General features: G+C 45.2%; 2 protein-coding genes across 4 annotated transcripts; both read left to right on the forward strand.

Annotated features, from left to right (window-relative positions):
* Positions 1-21: 21 nt before the first annotated feature.
* On the forward strand, positions 22-7,778 carry SLC25A27 (solute carrier family 25 member 27). The gene is made up of 9 exons (XM_032103994.1): positions 22-247; positions 1,742-1,933; positions 2,735-2,819; positions 3,441-3,563; positions 4,271-4,383; positions 5,023-5,107; positions 5,706-5,798; positions 6,130-6,232; positions 6,641-7,778. The coding sequence occupies exons 1-9, from the start codon at positions 145-147 to the stop codon at positions 6,710-6,712; spliced, it is 969 nt and encodes a 322-aa protein (XP_031959885.1). The 5' UTR covers positions 22-144; the 3' UTR covers positions 6,713-7,778.
* Positions 7,779-10,049: 2,271 nt separating this feature from the next.
* On the forward strand, positions 10,050-21,079 carry TDRD6 (tudor domain containing 6). Of its 3 annotated transcripts, XM_032103998.1 has the most exons (5): positions 10,052-16,763; positions 17,201-17,319; positions 18,391-18,480; positions 18,911-18,968; positions 20,388-21,079. In XM_032103998.1, the coding sequence occupies exons 1-5, from the start codon at positions 10,160-10,162 to the stop codon at positions 20,447-20,449; spliced, it is 6,933 nt and encodes a 2,310-aa protein (XP_031959889.1). In that variant the 5' UTR covers positions 10,052-10,159; the 3' UTR covers positions 20,450-21,079. The 3 variants fall into 3 exon arrangements, with proteins under 3 accessions (XP_031959891.1, XP_031959890.1, XP_031959889.1); XM_032103999.1 differs by lacking the exon at positions 18,911-18,968 and having other exon boundaries at positions 10,051-16,763; XM_032104000.1 differs by lacking the exons at positions 18,391-18,480; positions 18,911-18,968 and having other exon boundaries at positions 10,050-16,763.
* The last annotated feature ends 130 nt before the right edge of the window (positions 21,080-21,209 follow it).

The following is a 21,209-nucleotide window of genomic DNA, read 5'->3' on the forward strand; positions in this document are numbered from 1 at the left end:
TTCCCGGTGCTGGCGCTGGAGAAACATGACCTTCAGCAGCTTGTCTGCTAAACCACCTAGAGCGGATCTGCGCTAGGGCCCGCTCTTGCTGCGGACAGACCCGGGCAGGGTGTCTGGTTAGCCTCGGTTCATGTGAGATGCTAGATGTCACCTGCAGAAGAAGAGAGGAGCTTACCTCTTCCAGAGAGATGGCCCCGAGCCAGCAAATTCGCTCTGTCAGCCTGTGCAGCGGCTGTGGCAGAACTAGGTACAACTCACCGTGGTTTTCCGAGAGGGAAGGGGGTCAGATTTACTCACGGGGGGCAGGGGGAACATCAGTCCCCAGATGCCTCATTCCTCAGTGTTCCACTGCAGCAAATCTGCATTTCACTGTGCTAAGCGTGGCTTTTCCGTAATCTAAGCCTTGCAAGTGTTTTATGCCACCTGACCGTGGCTGGAGGGAGGGTTTTTCAGGATGAAATCTTTGCCTCTGAGACCGAAGGGCTGCAGTCATTAACTCAATGCAGTTGTGACTAATTTAAGCTTTGCACTGGCTGGGTTTCCAGAAAAAGACTAAAGAGGCAGGCAGATCTGTTGCCTAAGTTACTAGCAAGGCCTGATTCTTTCAGGAATTTCCTTTTCATAGTTAATGAAGGTTAATCAAAGAAAAATCGACTCTTACGTTTCTGACCACAGTGGAGATTGTTTAAAAATTGAGTTGGAAAACTGCTCAGTGAAACATGGAATAGAAGCCCACTGGCACCTATATAACACTACTTTGTGACCAAGTAATTTATTTTGAATATTTTTCAGCATGTTCTTTATAATTTCTACAAGCTTTTACGGGCAAATCAGTTACATTGCTCTAATGATTTGTAACTTCTCGATCTTTGCTAATCTTTAAACATGAATACCAAACTTAATGCACAAATAGACTATAAACCTGCTAAGGCTTGGACCAGTGATTATTTTCCCCTGGCACCTGAGTCCTGCTCTGGAAGGACCCTAGTGTGTCACAGAGGTGTCAAAACAAAGACAAGCCCTGCTCCTGGGCACAGGCTGGGAAGGTCCATCGCCAGGCACTCCTGGCCTGGAACTGAAATAAGGGGCACAGTGTGTATCCATACTGTTTCAGGAGCAGCCCTGGGAAGCTGAGATCAACTTAGATCTCCTTCACTGTCCACCAGTTATTTCAGTGAGAGAAATAACAGGCTAGACATTATTTGAGTGCCTCGTAAGAAAAGCAGCATGCTTTAGGGTGGTTTGTCGGACAGATATGCAGGTAAGTTTGTAGGTGAGCCTCAATGTGTGTCTGCATTATGATCACCTCTGTGGGGTTGGTCCTGACCATAACATATGCCACCACTGTGCTGGGAAGAATTGGAGAGACCACATGATCAATTGTGAGATGTGACTGGTCTGTATTCAGGGGGAGTAACTGGAACAGGATTTTTAATCCTGAGTCCCTCAGAAGGTACACATATTGCATAAGAAATCTGCAAAACTAAATATGGGAGAAAGACTGCTGTTTGACAGGAATGTAATTTAGCTACTTGTGCCCAGAGCCACTTTTAACAGATCTGGATGAGAATTCTCCTCCAGCGATCTCCTGCACCCTGTTGGGTCCAGGCTCTGCTCCCCGCTGGTGCCTGCACAGCCCCTTAGCCCCTGGCAGGGCGTTTTGGGGCAGGTGTTCCCGGCATGGGAGGTCTCCCCGCAGCCGTACTCGTATTCACGTGTGTTCCCGGCCCTTTCCCCTCAGTGACATTTCCCCTGGATCTGACGAAAACCCGGCTGCAGATCCAAGGTGAAGCTGCCGTGCGCCGCGATGGCGCTGTGGCCGGGCAGGCGGTCCCCTACCGCGGAATGCTGCGCACGGCGGCTGGAATTGCGCAGGAGGAGGGGGTGCGGAAGCTCTGGCAAGGAGCCACGCCGGCCGTCTACCGCCACATAGGTGATTATCTGCTCGTGCTGGGACAGGCTTGGGTGCTGCCTTCTGTGGCCAATAGTATTTTGGAGTGAGCTTGCCATATTTTCTTGTACTTCAAATATATCTGTGAGGACTTCTTCAGTCTAGCCCGAAATCCCATTTTGAAACATACGAGATTCCAGATCAATATCGTCTCTTCCTTCCCTTTACCACTCCTTCATGGCCTTATTCTGGCTTCTGGGAAAACAAAATACAAGTTCTCTGTCATCTTTGCAGGAAGGTCTTGTCCAGGAAGCACAGACACTCAAGAGTCCTCAGAACAATAAATGTCTCATATGTGAGGGAAGTGGGGACAGATTAGGAAAAAAGAGGGGAAAAAAGATGAGGTTGCAAGCACAAGGGAAGAATTCAAGTGCTAGAAGAAATGCATTAGAGGTTTGGCCACAAGTAACAGCTTTCTGTGCTTTACTTGGAAATACAGTGACAGCAACAAACCTCGAAAGCACTTGTGGAGGTTTTGTGTTTGGCATCAGCCCAGAAGGAAGCAATGCAGTCCCATCTCCTTAGGGTGCAGGCAAAGCTGTGCTGCCTCCTGGCAAACCTGTGGCTCAGCCAGAGAGATTTTCTGGTGCTGCAGTGCTCTGGCTCTCCCACTGACACCAGGCAACCCCCTCACTTTCCCCATTCTGATCACAAACGTGGTAGCAGTGACCAGCTGACCCAGGCAAGCTCTGGAGTGTCATAAACCAATGTCTTGATCTCTCTCTCACAGTGTGACCTCAAATGGCAGACCCAAGAACTGTCTCCTGCTTTTGTTTTCCACAGTATACACTGGTGTTCGGATGGTTACTTACGAACATCTCCGTGATTCTGTGCTTGGCAGGGCGGAGGGTGAAAGCTTTCCTCTCTGGTAATGTTGCATATTCATGCATATTTTTATTGCTTGCTTGGGGTTTGTCCTTACTATAGGAGTCCTACAGCCAAATCTTAGGTCCAAAATATATCTGGTTTTAGAATGGGATTGATAAACTCTCAGACAAAATACTTGTGATGAATTGTGCTACAGGGAAGGAGGACTACAGATAATACGGAAACTTCTGATTGTACGACAATATATAGACTCATAAAGTCAACACAGCTCATCTAGTAGCAGTGGGAGATAAAGAAAGTTTTATATATCAGCAAGCAGCTTGGAATTTCAATGGGCATTCAGTTATAATGCATGGACTATCATCCCTTACTTGTGTATTTTGCCATCCTGCCTTTAAACATTAAGCGAGGAGCATAATAGAACCTTGATATTTTTTCCCCAGGTAAGTTTTAACCCTTTCTTAAAATTAACAGAAATATTACTGGCTACTTTAACACCCTGCAGCCATCACAATTATTACCTTCACTTTGGCTGTTAAGATATGGAATAACCATTTACACTTGTTCCACCTGGGTTGTGCTGCTGAACTCTTCAGCTTGAGCACTGTGACTTGTGAAGATTTTCAGTGTATTCTGGAGCACAATTTTTCTCCTTTGGTAGGAAAGCTGTGGTTGGAGGCATGTCTGCGGGTGCCATCGGACAGTTTTTCGCCAGCCCAACTGATCTGGTGAAGGTGCAGATGCAGATGGAGGGAAAAAGGAAGTTGGAAGGAAAACCATTACGGTTGGTTCCTCTCAGAGCTGGTGGTTTATTTCCCATTACTGATCACTCTTTGGCCCAGAGTGTGGTTCTCTGTTTTCTGCCACCCCTTCTCCCCAGCTGCTCCGTGCCCTTTTACAGGGAGAGCACCCAATGGCTCTGGGCAGTGAAGGGGTGGGGGATTCAAGACCTCCTCCTTATTCCATTTATATTCATCTTCTTTATTCTGATTTATTAGTCCCAGGGACCACAAATCCATGCTCCATGCTGCAGCACATCCGTGCTAGCACTGTACTGTGGGGAGGGAAGGATGCTTTCTGAAGATGGGAAGATGGAAGAAAGGATGAGGGAGATGGCTCATGCAGGATGCACAGGCACAGGGAAGGCTGGCACACAGCGGGGCTTGAGACCCCCCTGCAAATACCAGGACATGCTGCTCTTTGCATCCCAAACTGCTGCCATCATTTGGTGTCGCATACATTTAGTATTGCAACCCAGTGTGGGATCTAAGAGTTGTCTGCTGTTAGGGACCAGATCACTGCTTTGCAAGGCAACCAGTATCTCTGGTAAAATACTGTGTTGTGAAAGTCAAAGATGGATCCAAAAACAAGGGGGCCAGATCCTTGCAGGTATAAATTCCTAATCTTACATGAGGACCCAGTGCAGCAAAGTGCTGGAATGTGCAAAGATTTCACTGGGCTGTCTACCCACAAGTTGCACCTTGATTTCAGGTTTCGGGGCGTGCACCATGCATTTCTGAAGATCCTGTCCGAAGGAGGAGTAAGGGGACTTTGGGCTGGATGGGTACCAAATGTCCAAAGAGCTGCGTTGGTGAACATGGGAGGTAAATGGAATAATTTGGTCTGCAGCACTTAAGGCCCCACCAAAAGCTTTAAGAAAGAGGAGTTCAGCTGCTCTCTTGATTACCCACACTGGGGCCCTGTTTGGAGCATCCTGCAGGTGACCTTTGCCTTGCACACCTGTGCTTTGGTCCTGTGGAAATCAAATGGCTTAAAAGTAACAGTTTTTACCGGAGCTTAAGGAAAAGTGAGCCGGGAGCTGAATGGGTCCTCATGGCCAGCAAAGCAGGGACCTCACCAGCCACAACCCAGTGCCCAAGTGAGGTGAGCAGGGCAGAGCCAGCAAAGGCAGCCAGGCTTCACCAAGATCCAAATCCTCAGGGAAGTGTGTGGTGATGAGGCAGGTCTGAGGCCAAGCCAGGAAGCTGAGCCAGCAGTGAGGGTCACCCAGATACAGCTCAGCATCATCTGTTAGGTAAGTCAGAGCAGATGGGAGCAGAAAGGAGACTGTACTCACATGTCTAAAGACAGGACTCAGGTGCCACAGCCCTCATCCGAAACTGGGGGCAGAGTTCCAGCCGTGCAAAAGGCAGGAGCTGCAATGGGAATGAGCATCCTGGGTCATGAACAGCACAGACATCATTCACTCCTGACAGTGTCTTTTCTCATTATCCTCTTTACAGATCTGACCACCTATGACTCAGTGAAACACTTTTTGCTTCTGAACACGACACTTGTGGACAATAGTGTGACTCACAGTGTTAGCAGGTGCCGTATTCCCCAATTACCCCTTTTCCACTGTAGAGCATTTCCAGCATTGCTGTCTTTATCTGCCTCTCTGTGCCAGCAGAAGACGCCATTCTTTGCTGTTGATACTGCTGATGAAATGCAACTTTAGAATTACTTTTCTTTCCTGAGAGAACATCACTTTATAGAAGACACAAGAGAAAGAATACAACCATTGCTACAAAACTGCCCGCACTAGAAGTGCCTTGCTGGTGCACTTAAACACCTTTGCTCTCATCTGTGGGAGCACAGTGATACAACCGCTGCAGAACAACCTCTTTTACTCCCTTAAATGATGAAGAAATGTACTTTATATAAACAATATTATGAATCGCCTACTGTGGGTCCTTCATCCATGACTCAAAACTGCACACAGACATGAGGGCAGCTGGCACTGGGAGGACATGTGAGCAAGAGCAGTACTAGCAAGTCTCCTAAACCAAGTTTATGTTATGAGTTATTACTCATGATCTTATGACAACATTTTTAATATATCTTTATTATAAGAACTGGAATTACAATGCTAAAATTGTCATGATATATCTTGGTTTCTTCCTTAAATATCTCTTGCTGTTGGCAGTGCTTGCTCCGGGCTGGTAGCGGCTGTTCTGGGAACTCCTGCCGATGTCGTCAAAACCCGGATAATGAACCAGCCGAGAGATAAGCAGGGAAAGTATGGACACTTCAGAGACCGACTTTTCAGCAGCAAATTGAAACCCTGATTCTCACTGATTTCACTGGAGTGAAGTGCTAAGTTGATAATTTGCTCTTCATCTTTCTGGTGGTGGTTTCACTGATTTAGCAGATGTCTGGGGGATATTGTTGTGATGGCCACCTAATCATAACCAGTAGATTTCAATTCTGGGTTAGACTCCAGGGAGCTTACAAAAGAGCATTTGCTTGTAGAAAAATATCAACTACAAATTATCTTTATGAGGGGGATGGAATTTTAAAAAATTGTTTATTTGTAATCCTAACTGTTTGTTCTCCTTGCACATTGCTAGAGGTCTGCTCTATAAATCTTCCATGGACTGCTTGATTCAAACTGTCCAGGGTGAAGGTTTTATGTCGCTGTACAAAGGCTTTATACCAACCTGGATGCGAATGGTATGTGCTTTTTAACTCTTTACAAGAACAATTAGCATTAAAATGTGAGGAGTACGGATTCAGCCCTAACCCTATGTAATATCACGATTTCTGTATGAAAGACATAATCATAGAATCGTAGAATGGTTTGGGTTGGAAGGGACCTTAAAGATCATCTTATTCCAAACCTTCTGCCATGGGCAGGGACACCTTCTACTTGCTTAGAGCCCCATCCAACCTGGCACTGAACACTTGCAGGAATGGGGAGTTCAAGCCTCTCTGAGCAGAGGCTTGGGAACCTCTCTGGGAACCAGAGCAGTAGGAGACTGAACTTAGTATGATTTTTATGAGGAGACAGTCTAATCTAATGGGCTTATTTATTGGGTTGCTTCTATTTTAACCCTCTAACTTCAGTGTTTGTTTTCTCAGGCTCCTTGGTCACTGGTATTCTGGCTTACATATGAACAAATCAGAAGGATGTGTGGAGTTAGTTCTTTTTAAAACCTTCAATATTCACAAAAGAGAGAAGACTCAAAAAGCTGAATTCTCATTCCACAAGGCAGTAGGATCACTGTTTGATTGTCAGACTGCTACATGAAATTTTTATTATCCACAGAATAAAATTGTCACAATAATACTTCAACTAGCAGCCAGCATCAGCTTCCTGAACCAGCAAACAGGAATAAAAAAAAAGTCTACCAAGCAAATAGAACATAATACTGTCTGCTTGTTTGATAATTGAGATGGTTCCAGTTGTTAAAGACAAGAGCAGGTTGATCAATGCACTGAACATGTTCTGTGGCTAAGCATCTATAAAATTATTTGGGAATTTTTGTTATTAATTGCATTTGCACATAGATAAAGAACTACCTCATTAGTTTGATGTCTCAGCAAACTAAGCCTGTAGTGCTAGGTATTGAAAAAGATAAAAGCAGTTTATCTGATTCCAAATTTGCTTTGTACAAAAGGTGGAAGGGTTTGTGTTCCTCTTACTTTCCCAGAGACTGCCCGACCTCTCCACTCAACTATTTGAGTAAGATCATGATTGAAATGCTGTCCTTTTCCTAGGAAATCAAAAGCCTAGTTTGTTCTGCCCTGCTTGAAGGACTCAGGATACTCCATAGGACCAAGCTGAACTACTTGTCTCATGACAAGGTGCTGATGTGGCAGACTGGGTCATTAAGGTACCACTTTTCCATGGAAACACACACTCTGCCCACTTTCAATCTCAGTGGAATATAACGTTGTCTTCAACGATGCAAAATGTTTGAACAGGAGTGATTTATTTATTTTTAAAGCTAAAGACTTCTAGACTTCATAGAGAAGGAGGCTAGTGCTGTTTGTCATTAGGTTCATCTTTGGCAATCAAGAGGCAAAAAAGCAGTATTAAAAGCAGCCATGAGTAGATAAAACAAAGCTGTCTTTGATTTAGTAATATCTAGTAATGGAATTATGTAGAAGACTTGGCTTTCTGAATAAATACCCAGGATTTCTTCTAGTCTTTGCAACCAGTTGTCTCCAGTGTGCCAATCTCTCATTAAACACAGTTTGGGTGTCTTCTTGGCTAGCACTTGTACTTTCTGATTGTATTGTAGTTCAGTTGTGGCTGTGTGCATTTGGGGGTGCACTTCCAGCTTGGAAAACATTCATCTCACCATTATAAGGGAGTAACAGAATCACAGAATGAGGCAAGTTGGAAGGCACCACAGTGGGTCACCTGGTCTCACCTACCTGCTCAAGCAGGGTCATCCCAGAGCACAGGGCACAGGATTGCACCCAGACAGTTCTGAAATACCTCCAAGTGAGGGAGACTCCACACCCTCTCTGGACAGTCTGTTCCAATGCTTGGTCACTGCACGGGAAAGTTCTTCCTCATGTGCAGGTGGAACCTCCTGTGCATCACTCCAAAGGTTTTGTTCAGAAATCCTGATATTTTTCTAGCTGACATCCTGAGAAACTAATCCAAGTCCTTTCCATCTTGCACTCCAACACTAGCAATGATAAACCAGCAAAGCTGCTGCTTCAGTTACATCCCAAGCAGTCCCGCCTGCCATCCCATTACCCTGATAACCCTGGTGATGGATACACAGCTTTACTTGTCTATTGAGATAGAATAAGTATTTTTATCATAGAATCACAGACTGGTTTGGGTTGGAAGGGACCTCAAAGATCATTTATTTCCAACCTCCTGCCATGGGCAGGGACATCTTCCACTATCCCAGGTTGCTCCAAGCCTCGTCCAGCCTGGCCTTGGACACTTCCAGGGATGGGGAATCCACAGCTGCTCTGGGCAACCTGTTCCTGTGTCTCACTGCCCCCACAGTAAAGAATTTCTTCCTAATACCAATCTAAACCTGCTCTCTTTCAGTTTGAAGCCATTCCCCCTTGTCCTGTCACTCCAGGCCCTTGTAAATAGTGTCCCTCCATCTTTCTTGTCAGCTCTCTTCAGGTACTGAAAGGCCACAATTAGGTCACCCTGAAGCTTCTCTTCTCCAGGCTGAACAATCCCACTTCTCTCAGCCTTTCCATATAGGACAGTTGCTCAATCTCTCTGATCATCATAACCAGGATATTAATTATAAGCAGTGTATATGTAAACCACTTTTAGCCAGCATTTATCAAAATTGCTATTTTTATGGGCACACAGCTTGGGAAAATCACTGGAACCCTAAGTTTTGATAAAATAACCTTGATACACTTCAATGAACAAAGCCTGGAATAAGAGAGGTCTGTTTTTGAAACGGGATACAAGAAGTGCACAATTTATGGACCACAAGGACATTTTGCAGAAAACAGCAGATAAAAATAGAGACTAACAAAGACTCAGTATTTGTGCTGTGAAGTCCTTACCTGGGAAAAAGATAATACAAGGACTGAAAAATATAGACTAGTTTGCATGAGAAGTGAGAAATCGATAACCAGTAGAGGACAGAATACTAATTAATGAAAGAGAATTCTGTAACTTAGAACCAGTGAATATTAATTTGTTTGCTAAAAATACATATAAATAAATGTCAAAGTTCTGTATCTGCATCTGTGTAGAGGCTGGAATTTTGTCAGCCACACACATATACACACACACACACCTCCTGGCCAAGAATAAAGTAATGCCTTACTTGCTAACAGTAAAAAGACAGTGTTAGATGGTCTTATTTATCCCAACTATTTCAGAGGATTTTGTAACGACAGCATCACTCAACTTGGTGTCACTTGAAAACTTGCCAAGGGTACACTCCAACCTTTCGCCTATGCAATTCATGAAGATACTAAATAACACTGGTCCCAATACAGACCCTTGAGGGAGAGCTCAAAATAAAGCCTTGTAAAAATCTTGTAGTGAAAAACTTCTTTAACTCTTAACAAATCTCTCTCTTCGGGTGTGAACTAGTAACGATTCCTGGCGGGTGCCCGGGGCGAGCTCCCCGCCCTCACACCGCGGCTGCCGCCCTCACGCGGCGCCCCGCCCTGCCGCCGCCGCTGGCCAATAGCCGCCAAGCTCCTCACGCGTGTCCCGCCCCCGGCGCCGCTCTGGCCAATAGGAGCTAAGCGGGCTCGGCGCGGTCTCCCCCTCACCCCGCCCCCGCCGCCACTCAGCCGGCGTGGAGTGCTCCACCGTAGGCGAGGGCAGCTCCGCCGGGCTCTGCCCTGAGCCCCGCGGCGTCCCGGCCATAATTTCGTAACCCTCTTCCTCATGGCGCCTACGCGCAGTCTCGGTGTTGCAGGAGCGGCCCCATGTATCAGCCCGCTTCACCCCTCCTTTTCTCCCTTCCCTTCGCGCCGCTCTCCACTCCCCCGAGAGGTCAAAATGGACTCGGCCGCTGGGGCAGCCGCTAACGGCCCCCTCTGGGTCACGTGGGCGGCGCGTGTCCTATATGAGGCCGAGGGTCGGAGGGAGGGGCGTTCATTCGCCTCGTGCGGGAGCGGAGAGCGGGGTGCGGTGGCTTCGCGATGAGCGCCGGGCCGGGGTCCCTCGGCCGCGGCGATACCGTCACCTTGCGGGTCAGCGCCGTGGGGCTCTACCCCGAGGTGCCTATCCTGCGGCTATGGGGGCTGCTGGGCGAACGCAGGGCTGACTATGCCCTCCTCCACCGCGAAATCCAGGCGGCGGCCGGGCCGCGCCTGGCGGCCCGCCCAGAGCCCAGCGGGTCGGGGGCCAGCGGGACCAGGCTGTGCCCAGGAGAGCTGGCGCTGGTGGAGGTGTTGGGCATCTGGTACCGCTGCTGTGTGGTGAGTTGCAGTGCCCGGGGGTACCGTGTCTTCCTGCTGGACGAGGGGTACGTGGTGGCCACATCCGCATACTACTTGGCACGGGGCTGCTCAGAGCTGTTCCAGCTGCGCCCAGAGGTGCTGGGCTGTGTCGTGGCTGATGTCATGCCCTCCCAGGGTCACGAGGGGACAGCCTGTGGGGATTCACCAGTGTCCAGGTGGACCGTGGAGGCGATGGAGTTCCTCAGCTTCCTGCATGGCAAGGAGGTGTCCGGTGTGGTGCAGGAGGTGATAACGCCACAGCTTATCGTACTCGAGCTGCCCCAGCTCGTGGTCCAGATGCGGCAGCTGGGCCTGGCCAAGCGTGTCTCTCCCAGCTGGTTCTGCCAGGTACTCAGGCGCTGCCTGCCTTTTGGCCAGTTAAAGAAGCAGCTCTGTCAGCAGCCTCCAGCCTGTTCCCTTGGAATTTTTGCAGATCCGCAGCTTGTCCATGTGTTGCTCTCGTACTGGCCTCTGTCACCTGCTTTGGATTACTACTACCCTCAGCTTCAGTTGGGTGTGACGGAGCCTGTCCTAGTGACCCATGTCTCTGACCCACACCACATCTACTGCCAGTTGCAGTGCCTGTCTGAGGAGATCTGTTGCCTTTCTGATACCATGTGCCATGCTTATGACCAGTGGGAGCAGGATTTATTGCCCAAAGTGGGCTCACCCTGTGCTGCCCGTGGGATGGATGGCCAGTGGTACCGTGCCATTCTGCTGGAGCTCATTGGTGAGGGGCAGGACCAGCATGCAGCTCTTGTGATCTTTGTGGACTATGGCAGGAAGGAGACTGTAACCAGAGCTAACCTGCGCCATTTGCCTGCTGAGTGTTTTCGCATGCCTGTGGTCACTTACATCTGTGCTCTTCAGGGTGTTTCGGATGGGGGGCGTGGCTGGTCCCCGTTACAGGTCGATTTGCTGAAAGCATTGGTGCTCGGCAGAGGAGTGAGTGCTCACATTGAAGCCTTTAACTCCTTTGAGCATCTCTATTATGTGACACTCTATGGGGAAAACGGCATTGATTTGAACGGTCTTTTTGGGTCTCAGGCTTGCTGCCTGGTCAGCACTCATGTGAGCCAAACTGAGGCTCATGAGCAGCTGGAGGTAGAGGAATCCTTAGTTGAAGAATTGGGATTGCCACCAGAAGCACCTCCTGTTTTAACACACGGAGGTTTGGCTGGTGCTGCTGTAGCTGGTGTGCATCTGAAGACCTGGACATTCTACAGTGCACGGGTCTCTCACCTCCAAGACCCATCTGAGTTTTGGCTGCAGCTCCATGAGCATTATCAGCTCTTCAGGCAGCTAAGGCAGTGCATGTGGAATTTTTATTCCCATTCCACAAAGCTGGATGGTGCTGAGTGGGACCCACAGCCTGGATCCCTTTGTTGTGCCAGTTGGAATGAGGGTGTCTTCTATCGAGCGGTGGTCACCAGGGTACTGGACACTGGGGTGGAAATACACCTGGTGGACAGAGGCAGTACAGAAACTGTGGGTCTGTGTGCTGTGAAGGAGCTGCTCCCTCGGTTCAGGGAACTGCCTGCTTTAGCTCTGAAGTGTTGTTTGGCAGGTGTCTCCCCTCTGAGAGGGTGTTGGAGTGAAGCCTCTGTGTCTGCATTCAGGGAGATGGTACTGAACAAAGAACTAAAGGTTTGGTTTTTGAGTGTGCAGGGTGACAAATACATGGTTGAAATTTTTGACCAGTCCCAGTTAGGAGAGAGAAGAGTAAGTAAACTCATGGGCCACAGGGGTTATGCTAAATACCAGAGGTATGAAATGCCCAAGACTTCCCAGAAATCAGATAAGTCTGTGACACAGGCCTCTTCTCTAGTATGTGCTGCAGGGGAAAGCCAAAAAAATGCAGAGAAGAGGCGCAGAGAAGAATGTGATCTAAAGAGTAGTGATAGAGTGGTTGATTCTCATGTGGGTGTGATGGTCAGAGAGAGCCCTATTGCAGCCATTCACAGTTCTAGAAGTACTGAACTTTGTTCTCAAGACTATGAGGGTAAGGAAAATCTGCACGCTTCTTTGGGTCAGAACTATGCGGAAATTAAGCCAGGCTCCTCTTGTGGAGGCCACTTAGAAGTGGGAAGTACAGTTAATGTTATTTTGTCATATGTTGAAAATCCTAGTTGTTTCTGGTGTCAGTTAAGTAGAAATTTCCATGACCTTGAGGTACTAATGGATGAAATTCAGGAGCATTGCAAGAATTCATCCCAGCCACATGTTTGGCCAAATCTTGTGTGTTTAGCCCAGTACTCGGAGGATAAAAAATGGTACAGGGCTTTAATAGTTAGTGAAGGAGTGTGTGCAGAAAAAGTAGAAGTCATATATGTTGACTATGGCAACAGAGAGCAGGTGTGTCTAACGAAGCTCCGTGCAATTAGTGAACACTTCCTTAGGTTAGAGGCTCAGGCATTCAGGTGCAGCCTTTACAACTTAATCCAACCTAATGGTCAGAATCCTTTTGCCTGGGATGAAGAAGCCATTCAGACTTTTCGGCAGTTTGTTGTTGATTCATCATCTGACCTTGATCTGAAGTGTACAATATTTGCCTTGGCTTCAATAAATAGGGACCTGTTTAACATTGTAGATTTAATCACGCCTTTTCAGAGTGCTTGCCAGTTTCTCACTGAGAAAGGTGTAGCCAGACCTTTATTTCCTCAAAAGCGCTTGGAATCTTTGGTCCAGCTTCACTCCTTCTATTATTCTAGTCACGGTATCAAAATTGGGAGTGAGGAAGACGTTTATATTACGCATGTTGAGAATCCATGGATGTTCTACTGCCAACTTGAAAGGTGTGCAGATGCCTTGGCACAGCTGGCTGATAACATCAGTCGCCTGAGTGAGAGAGTGACCAGCACAGGAACCTTGGGAAAGTCTGGAACCTTGTGTCTGGCAAGGTACTCTGACAGTCAGTGGTATAGGGGAGTAATTATGGAAAGACAACCTAAGGCTAAAGTCTTCTTTGTGGATTTTGGGAACACAGAGGCAATAGAGACAGATGATCTGCTTATTTTACCCAGTGATGCTTCTGATATCTTGCTTGTGCCAATGCAGGCCATAAAGTGTTCTGTGTCTGATGTATCATCTGTTTCCAAAGAAGCTGCAACATGGTTTAAGGAAGCCGTCCTAGAAAGGAGATTAAAAGCAATAGTGGTAGCAAAGGACTCTGATAATACACTGCTGGTAGAGTTGTTTGATGGAAATACTCAAATTAATACAAAACTGAAGGACCTAAGCCTAAACAGTACAGGACTGTGTAGTCATGTACACAATGAGACTTTGTGCTCTAGAAATACAGATGTGAATGAGAGGGATGAGCCTGCAGAGTCCCCTTTAAATGCAGGTAGGCCTCTTGAAAGAAAACGTCGACCCGAAGCCCAGCAAAAACAAGGGAGCAGAAGACACTTAAAAGAAGTTTTAGACCTTTTCCAGCACTCTGTGAAGGGAGATGTGGCAGCTGGATTACTAGGACCTGGTGAAATGCTTAGCAGTAAGGATGCTATTTTGTTGGATAAAGCAGGGGAGGAGTCTCTGCTCTTTTCCCAGATGGATACACTGTCAGATACTAAATCTGATGCTGAAGGCAGGTGTATAATGCTTAAAAATTCATCTGATCTACCACCACAGAAGATAGTGCCAGCTCTTAAAACTTTAGTGTATGTGTCTTACATCAATGACCTGCACGATTTTTATGTTCAACTAGGGAGTGACGAGGTTCAGCTTAACAACATTTTGGAAAGTTTAAACAATGGGAAATCAGTGAAGGAGCCTTGTGGACAACTTTTCCAAGCAGGAGATTTAATCAGTGCTGTGTATTCAGAAGACAGCCTGTGGTATCGAGCTGTAGTAAAAGAGAAGACTTCTGACAATTCGATAAGGGTACATTATATTGATTATGGTGATACTTCAGTGATTAGTGTTGATCAAGCATGCAGGCTCCCTAAGGACTTGTCATCTATTCCAGCAATGAGTATTCACTGCTTTCTAGGTGGACTTAAATGCAAAAAAAGTGCAGACTGGACAGAGAAAGCACTGTTTTACTTCACCAAGAGAACAAGTGAAATCCTGCTGTCATGTGAATTTGTAAAGAAGGTTGATGATAAATGGGAAGTTATTCTCAGTGACCATCAAGGTATAATAACAGTGGATTTAGCTGATAAAGATCTTCCAAGTAGAGAAAGACTTTTTTTAAGAAAAAAAATGGATAAAAGAGAGAAGAGTGACATGATAACTGTCTGTGAGCCTTTGCCTCCTCAGGTACAAAATGAGATTTCCGATGTAAGTGATTGTAAATCATTTATCTGGAAATTTCCAGAGGCAGGTCAGACTTTAAAAATTTATGTCACAGTGGTAAATAGTCCAGGATTTTTCTGGTGTCACTGTGCTGATACCAAAGATGTGAGCTACATCGAGAAAAAAATAGAGGAAGCTGAAAAGCTTGGGCTAAGCTCTCTGAACGATAGCAAGTCTTGTATTAAAAGTGGTGATACTTGTCTAGCAAAATACAGTCAAGATGGGTGGTTCTACAGAGCTCAGATCAGCAGTGTGAAAGATGACAGTGTAGTTGTTAGACATGTGGATTACGGAAGTGAGGAAGCCATCAGCCTGGAGATGATCCGACAGATGCCATGTGAACTGCTCAGAGTACCTGCACAAGCATTTGCTTGCTGTCTGTCAGGTTTCAGTCCCTCAGAGGGCTCATGGCTTAGTGATGCAAATAAGAAGTTTTATGATATGACTGAAAACCTTGCATTAGGAGCTGAAGTAGTAGAAATTCGGGAAAACAAAGATTCTGAAGTCCCTCTGTGTGTTGTCAAGCTGGACGCTTGTGGCAATAGTATTAATGAAGAGATGAAGCCTTTCTGGAAGGCTAATAAAGAAACTGGTGACAGTGCTTTCTCAAACCTTTGCAACTCCCTAAAGGAAAATAGCAGTTCAAACAGCAATTTGGGTCTTTGTCTCGACAAAGAAACTACTGCTGTTTGTGGATTAGCTCAGGAAGAGAGTGAAAATGCTTTGTTTTGTTCTGATCCTTTCCTGGGTATAACTTCTGAGTGCGTAGAGACTGCAGAAGCAAATGTGTCAGTGGGAGCTGCCAGTGGGAAGGTTGATGATGGGTACGAGATGGGAAAGTGTGAGAATAGTTTTGATAAAGAGATAGCTCTGTCTGAAGGTGACAGTGATAACAATATGTTACTAGAACCAATGAGAAGCTACAGTCCTCATATTGTGGGGAATGGAATGAAAGCTGTAGAACAAGACTTGCCTGAAATAATGTTTGGAGAGGAGGCTGAGCCGAAAGCAAAACTGACAGGCAGTGCTCCAGCAGCCAGCCTTTTCCTAGGAAAAGAACAAGAACTGCAGAGATTGCCAGTGCTCCGGGCACAGCCATCTGCAAGCAATGGAACAGGGACATTAGAACTGGATCCGTTAGAAATGCACTTACCATGTTATGATCTAAACGAGCTCTTGGAGGAGCTAGAGGGACTTTTGGAAAAGTCCTCCTTTGGTGAAGGAACAAAGGAAGCACTGGAAGCAAAGTCACTTGAAATGCAGGCAGCATCAGGCAGCAAAGCAAGAGAGACGGTGTTGGAACAGGAACTGCTGGAGCTGACAGATGTGAGGGAGGAGACAGGGCAGTTGGGAGCTCTGAACTGTCTTGAAGTTTTACCATTACGTAATGAGAAAGAAAACCTGGTGCCTTCAGTTAGTGACAGAGAGAAGGCAGTAGAGCTGATTGCATCTGATGTTCAGCCTTCTTTGGGAGAGAAGACCAAGAAACTGCAAGCAAATTTGTCTGGAATTCATGAAACAGAAGCTGTACTAGATGATTGGATGGAAGCAGACCCTCCTTCCCTATGGCTGCCAACATCTGGTGGTAGACCTGAGAAAGAACTGTGCCAGAAGATGCATGACAAGCAGTTGATGCTAGGAGCCAAATTTGAGCCATTTCTGGAACTGGTGCTGCCTGATGTTCAGCCGCCTCAGGAAGACAGGGAGGAGGACTTGTTAGGGCTGGAACATGATGTGCTGCAGAGTTCTGCAAATAGTGGAAGTCAATTTTCATTTCTTTCAAAAGACTCAGCACATCAGAGGCCTGTTTTCACTGTGAAGTCACATGACTGCAAAGTTGAGAAACACAAGGGGTGGCGGAAGAAGAAAGAGGACTGTGTGGAAGAATGGATGGAACAAGACTTGACTGACTCATTTAAAGAGAGTGGAAATACGTGTGTTCAGTCTTCAGGCTGTAGGCCTGGGGAAGATGAAAAGCAAAATGAGAATTTGGCTGACTGCAATGCAGGTAAAGTATCTGATTTTAAAGAGTTAAATTATCAAAATGTTGTGTACATTCAAACATGAGAATAGCTTTCTTGTAGAAAACCTAACTTTTATTCCCTAATAAGTTAATGTATTATTGTTAATGCTTTGATGGGTTAAGGACAGCAGACCAAGTGTAGTATCTAATGGGTAAAGTGACAGTCTAACAGCAATGAGTCTTACTTGGGAAGATTAATGATTTTGAGTGGAAATCCATTTCTGAACATGAAGCGCATTTGCAGGACTGTTTGGGATGACAATTTTTAACTTCAAAATATCAAGTAGTTTGGAGGGGGTGGGGGAGCAGTGTTTTGAGGCATCTCATGTTTTTTTTTTTTGAGGTTTCATTTTTTTTGTGGGGTTATATGAGTTTGGTTTTTTTTTCTTCCTCCTTCATTGATAAGTCATCATTTCTTGTAGCACACCATGACTATCCTTGTAATCTGAAGGGCTTTGCTGTTGGTTCCAAATGTGTGGTGTGGACCTCTCTCAAATGGTGCGACGCTCGCATTTTGGAGGTATCTGAGAAGGGTACCAAGGTAAGTGTGCTTTGAATACTCTTTCTGCATTCTTAAGATCTGGTCCTTCCTTGGTCTCTCTCTAAACTGTGAATATTTTAAAGAACTCTGTTATAGAATTTAAGTATTGCAAAGGCTGATTCTGAATTTATAGACTAGAGAGAAACAGCAGTGTCTCAGCTTGAGTTGGATGATGTCAGCACTTGATGTTCCCTTCACATCAGTCTTTTATTGACTGGGATTATTGAGGGATCTGTCTGCAGTCTGAGACACACATATGTTTGTGGTTCTGTCTGGCCTGCAAGTTAATGTTCTGCTGTGGTGCTGTGTTACCATTAAATGCTCATGCATCTTGACATTATTTTACTGGTGTTTTGAGGAGTTAGTGCTAGAGCAGTAGAAACTGGGGAAGAAACTCAAACTGTACTACAAGTAATAATGAATCCACAACTATTCCTGCTTCAGTGAAATGTGTATTGCATTAGCTGTTGGTGGGAGTTAACTTCAGCAGTAGAGGATAATAAGTGAGCTGCCTTGTTCTACTGCTGTTTAAGCTGGGGGATCAATGAGACGTCTTCCTTCAGTCCAGGGGGAGTGTGTGTTGATGTACACACATGCACAGACATTGTACTTACATAAAGTGACTCTAAGTTATAATTTAAGGTTGAAAATCCAAAAGATCATTACATAAAAGCATTCTCTTGGAAGATTGAATGTCTGAGATGGTGGAAGCCAGCTCTTCTGCTGATAGATCCCTTGGGTGTTTAACACTAAGTCAGCTGTATTCAGATGAGTACCAGTGTCAGCGATTATCATGTAATGATATCCCTATTCATCAGCTTCCTTCTGGTTCTGATCTAGTCAATGTTTTGCAGCCTTTTTCTCTCTATGCTTGGGTTAGGAGCCCAGAAGAGCCTTGAGCAGCCTCAGTAACTATATTCAGTTTTATTAGAGATTAACTTGTTCCTCTTCACAAGATCCAGACTTCTCAGCACCTCAAAGGCACAGAGTCCTCAATTCTGTTTTCCTACTACTGTGTCTTATTTATTGAGTGCATTGCTGCTGTGCTAGATCCACTTTGGCTCTGTACAGGTCTTGAACCTCTGCAGTGGCAATGAGGAGATTGTGCATCCTGAGAACGTCTGGAACGGAATTCCTGACTGGGCTCACAGATCCTCTGAGGTATGGCAGTGTGATACTGGGCTGGGCAGAACAGTACTGGTTTTTAGAAAGGGTGCTAACTAACTGCTAAATCATGGAAAACATTTATATTATGGAGTAATTAGGAAAGAATAGTAAGGTTTTCACCGGTGTTCTTCATGAAGCACCTACCAGTGGATGAAAAACTTATGTCTGGAACCCAAAACTCAGATCATCAGCCATGCTGCTGGTGAGGATAACAGCATGAATTTCCAGTTCATTCTTCACATGCAGCCTTTGCATCAAAGTGAAAAGTGGGTAGAAGACTAATGTGAGTTTTAAGGGGGGAAAACAATGGTAAATAGGAGTCCAGTGGTTCTCATGTAAGAAGTTAGTCTAGTATTAAAGGAAACACCTCAGTGGAAGTCCTGGCAATAGTGTCAGCTTCCTAAGAGGATCCCTTTTTGTGTAGGCATTAACCCCTGCAACAGAAAACTTGCAGTCCTTACCAGAGGAGTCCTTACTTCAAGGTAAGTCTACTTTAAGTCCCCCAAATGGGTTGTGTACTCAGTGTTTGAATGCTAATTTTCTAGGAAATGCTTTCTTTTAGAAAATACAGTTGAAACCCTAATTTGAGCTTATGTGGTTGATACTGTGGTTGGGATTTTCTTGATAGCATTAGCTTATGTACTGTCAGTTTAAGGGTGACTACATGCAGTGAAAACTTCTACTGGGTCTGGATTGGAAGCTAATTTAGTATTTATTTATTCATCTAATGGATTGAACCTCTTGGAAAAGCTGCGGTGATTCACCCAAATTAAAGATTTTGGTAGGGTCTTGTGCATTGCCATCAGCGTGCTGTTTGTTCTTGGTCATGTTTCTGAGGCAAGGTGAGCAACTGCTAGGCAGACTCTATTAAGCGTTTAGTTTAGGATTTGAGTGCCCCAGTCCCATAACCTATAAATCTAAACCTGTAATAACACCATTTTAGTTGTTGTAAGGATAGGTTGGGAATATACATGTACACCTTTATTGTTACTTAAAATTTTGAAGTGTTACTGGTGAACACCTATTCAGTGTACCAAATAAATAGTAAAGGTTCTTTCTGATTATATGCTATTTTTATAATTATGGAGTTGTAGAGGAGTTCTGGTTGAAAGGGGCTTTTCCTGGTGGTAAAAACAGGGCCAACTACATCAGGTTGCTAAGGACCTTATATCCAGTTCTGGAATCTGTCCAAGGATGATGACTCCTAAACCTATCTGGGCAGTTTGTTTCTGTGCTTGCCTGATGAAGACTGAACTGAGTTGGAGATACAATTAGCAATGAATCCCTGAAAGCACAAATGCTATTTCAGTATAACTGTACTGGTTTGTGGGTAACAAATAACGAAGCTTGCAATAGAGATCAGGTTGTCTGTTGAGCAAGAAAAAGGATCGTTAAAAGAATCTGATAGAATGTTAAAATGGTGAATCTGCTCCCTCAATTCCATCATTCAAATGCAGAATTTGTCTTGATTTTGTGGATTTTTTTGTGGTTTTGAACACTTTGCTTGGCATTAGTGTATGCACCCTCAGCACAAGCACAGGAAAGGTGAGTCAGGGTCATGCACCCATGTGTCACAGAGCTGGATCTTGCTGCACACACTGCCACTGCCTGGAAAGGCAGTTGGAGTTGGAGGTACACAGGGTGCAAAAACTCTTGCAGTGGCTTATGCCAAGTCCACTGGGGGATAGAGTGACTTGAACTCATAAATTAAGTCTGGGAGCACTGCTGCTTCATCTTCTTGGGTACTTCTGCTGTTTCAGCTGTTTTATCTTTGTATAGTAAGTGTAGTCTTTTAATACAGTCCAATATGTCAGCCCTATAGAGCTGACTTTTGATGTTAATGCCTTTATACACATTTATAGAAACATGTTGATGGGTCTAATCTGTGTTATTCCTTATAGAAAAGCAAACTGGCTGCAGTAACAATTTAGCTGAAGATGCTCATGTCCTCCAGCATTGTTGAAACCAAGTGACATGTTGACCACGTGAAACTGAACAAGTGCATGTGTGTGAAATGTTCCCATGAAAATCTGTTTGTGGGAACAAAAATACAAGTGAAATATTGAGTAGTTTATTTTTTCTATCTAACTGACCAAATGCCTGTCACTGCTGAACTTCCCTGTAAAGGAATGGAGTTGGCAGACTGGTATTGTCAGCTTGATTTTTTTTTTTTTTTTTTTTTTTTTTTTACAGCTGTTGTTGCTAGACTGTTACTGTTAGCTTGTTTCTTACAGCTGTACTTTCCTAAGTAAGAATTTGCCTCTTGACTGTCATTTTTTACTGACTGGGGGTGCACTGACTTGTATGGAGTTCATGGTGGGTGGTTCTTCAACAAAGGTTTCTTGTGACTTTCTGAATATGCTACTGTGTTGTACAGCACTGCTTTCTGATGTTTGCTTTTGGAAAAGTTGCATTGTTAAGTGGTTTTTTTCTCAAAAAAAAAAAAAAGTTGAGGGTTTTTTGGGGGGAGGTTAGGGGTGGGGAGAATTTTTTTTTCCCATAGGGGAACATAGTTGTTTTGGGTTGAAGTCTTGAATTTGGTGCTGTTCTAAAGCAATGGAAGGAGCTGGAATAAAGCTTTGGCTGGCATATACTGGTTTGTTAATGCGTTTTAATGACTTGTGTCTGTTCCTGTGCAGAAGCCCAAATGCTGTGTGAGGGCTGTTCTGCAGTCACTGGTTGTGTTTTGACCCTAACCAGCTCTCTAGAGCACCGTGAGCTAT

The sequence above is a fragment of the Corvus moneduloides genome, chromosome 3 (assembly GCF_009650955.1).
Source record: "Corvus moneduloides isolate bCorMon1 chromosome 3, bCorMon1.pri, whole genome shotgun sequence".
NCBI classification, from domain to species: Eukaryota; Metazoa; Chordata; class Aves; order Passeriformes; family Corvidae; genus Corvus; species Corvus moneduloides.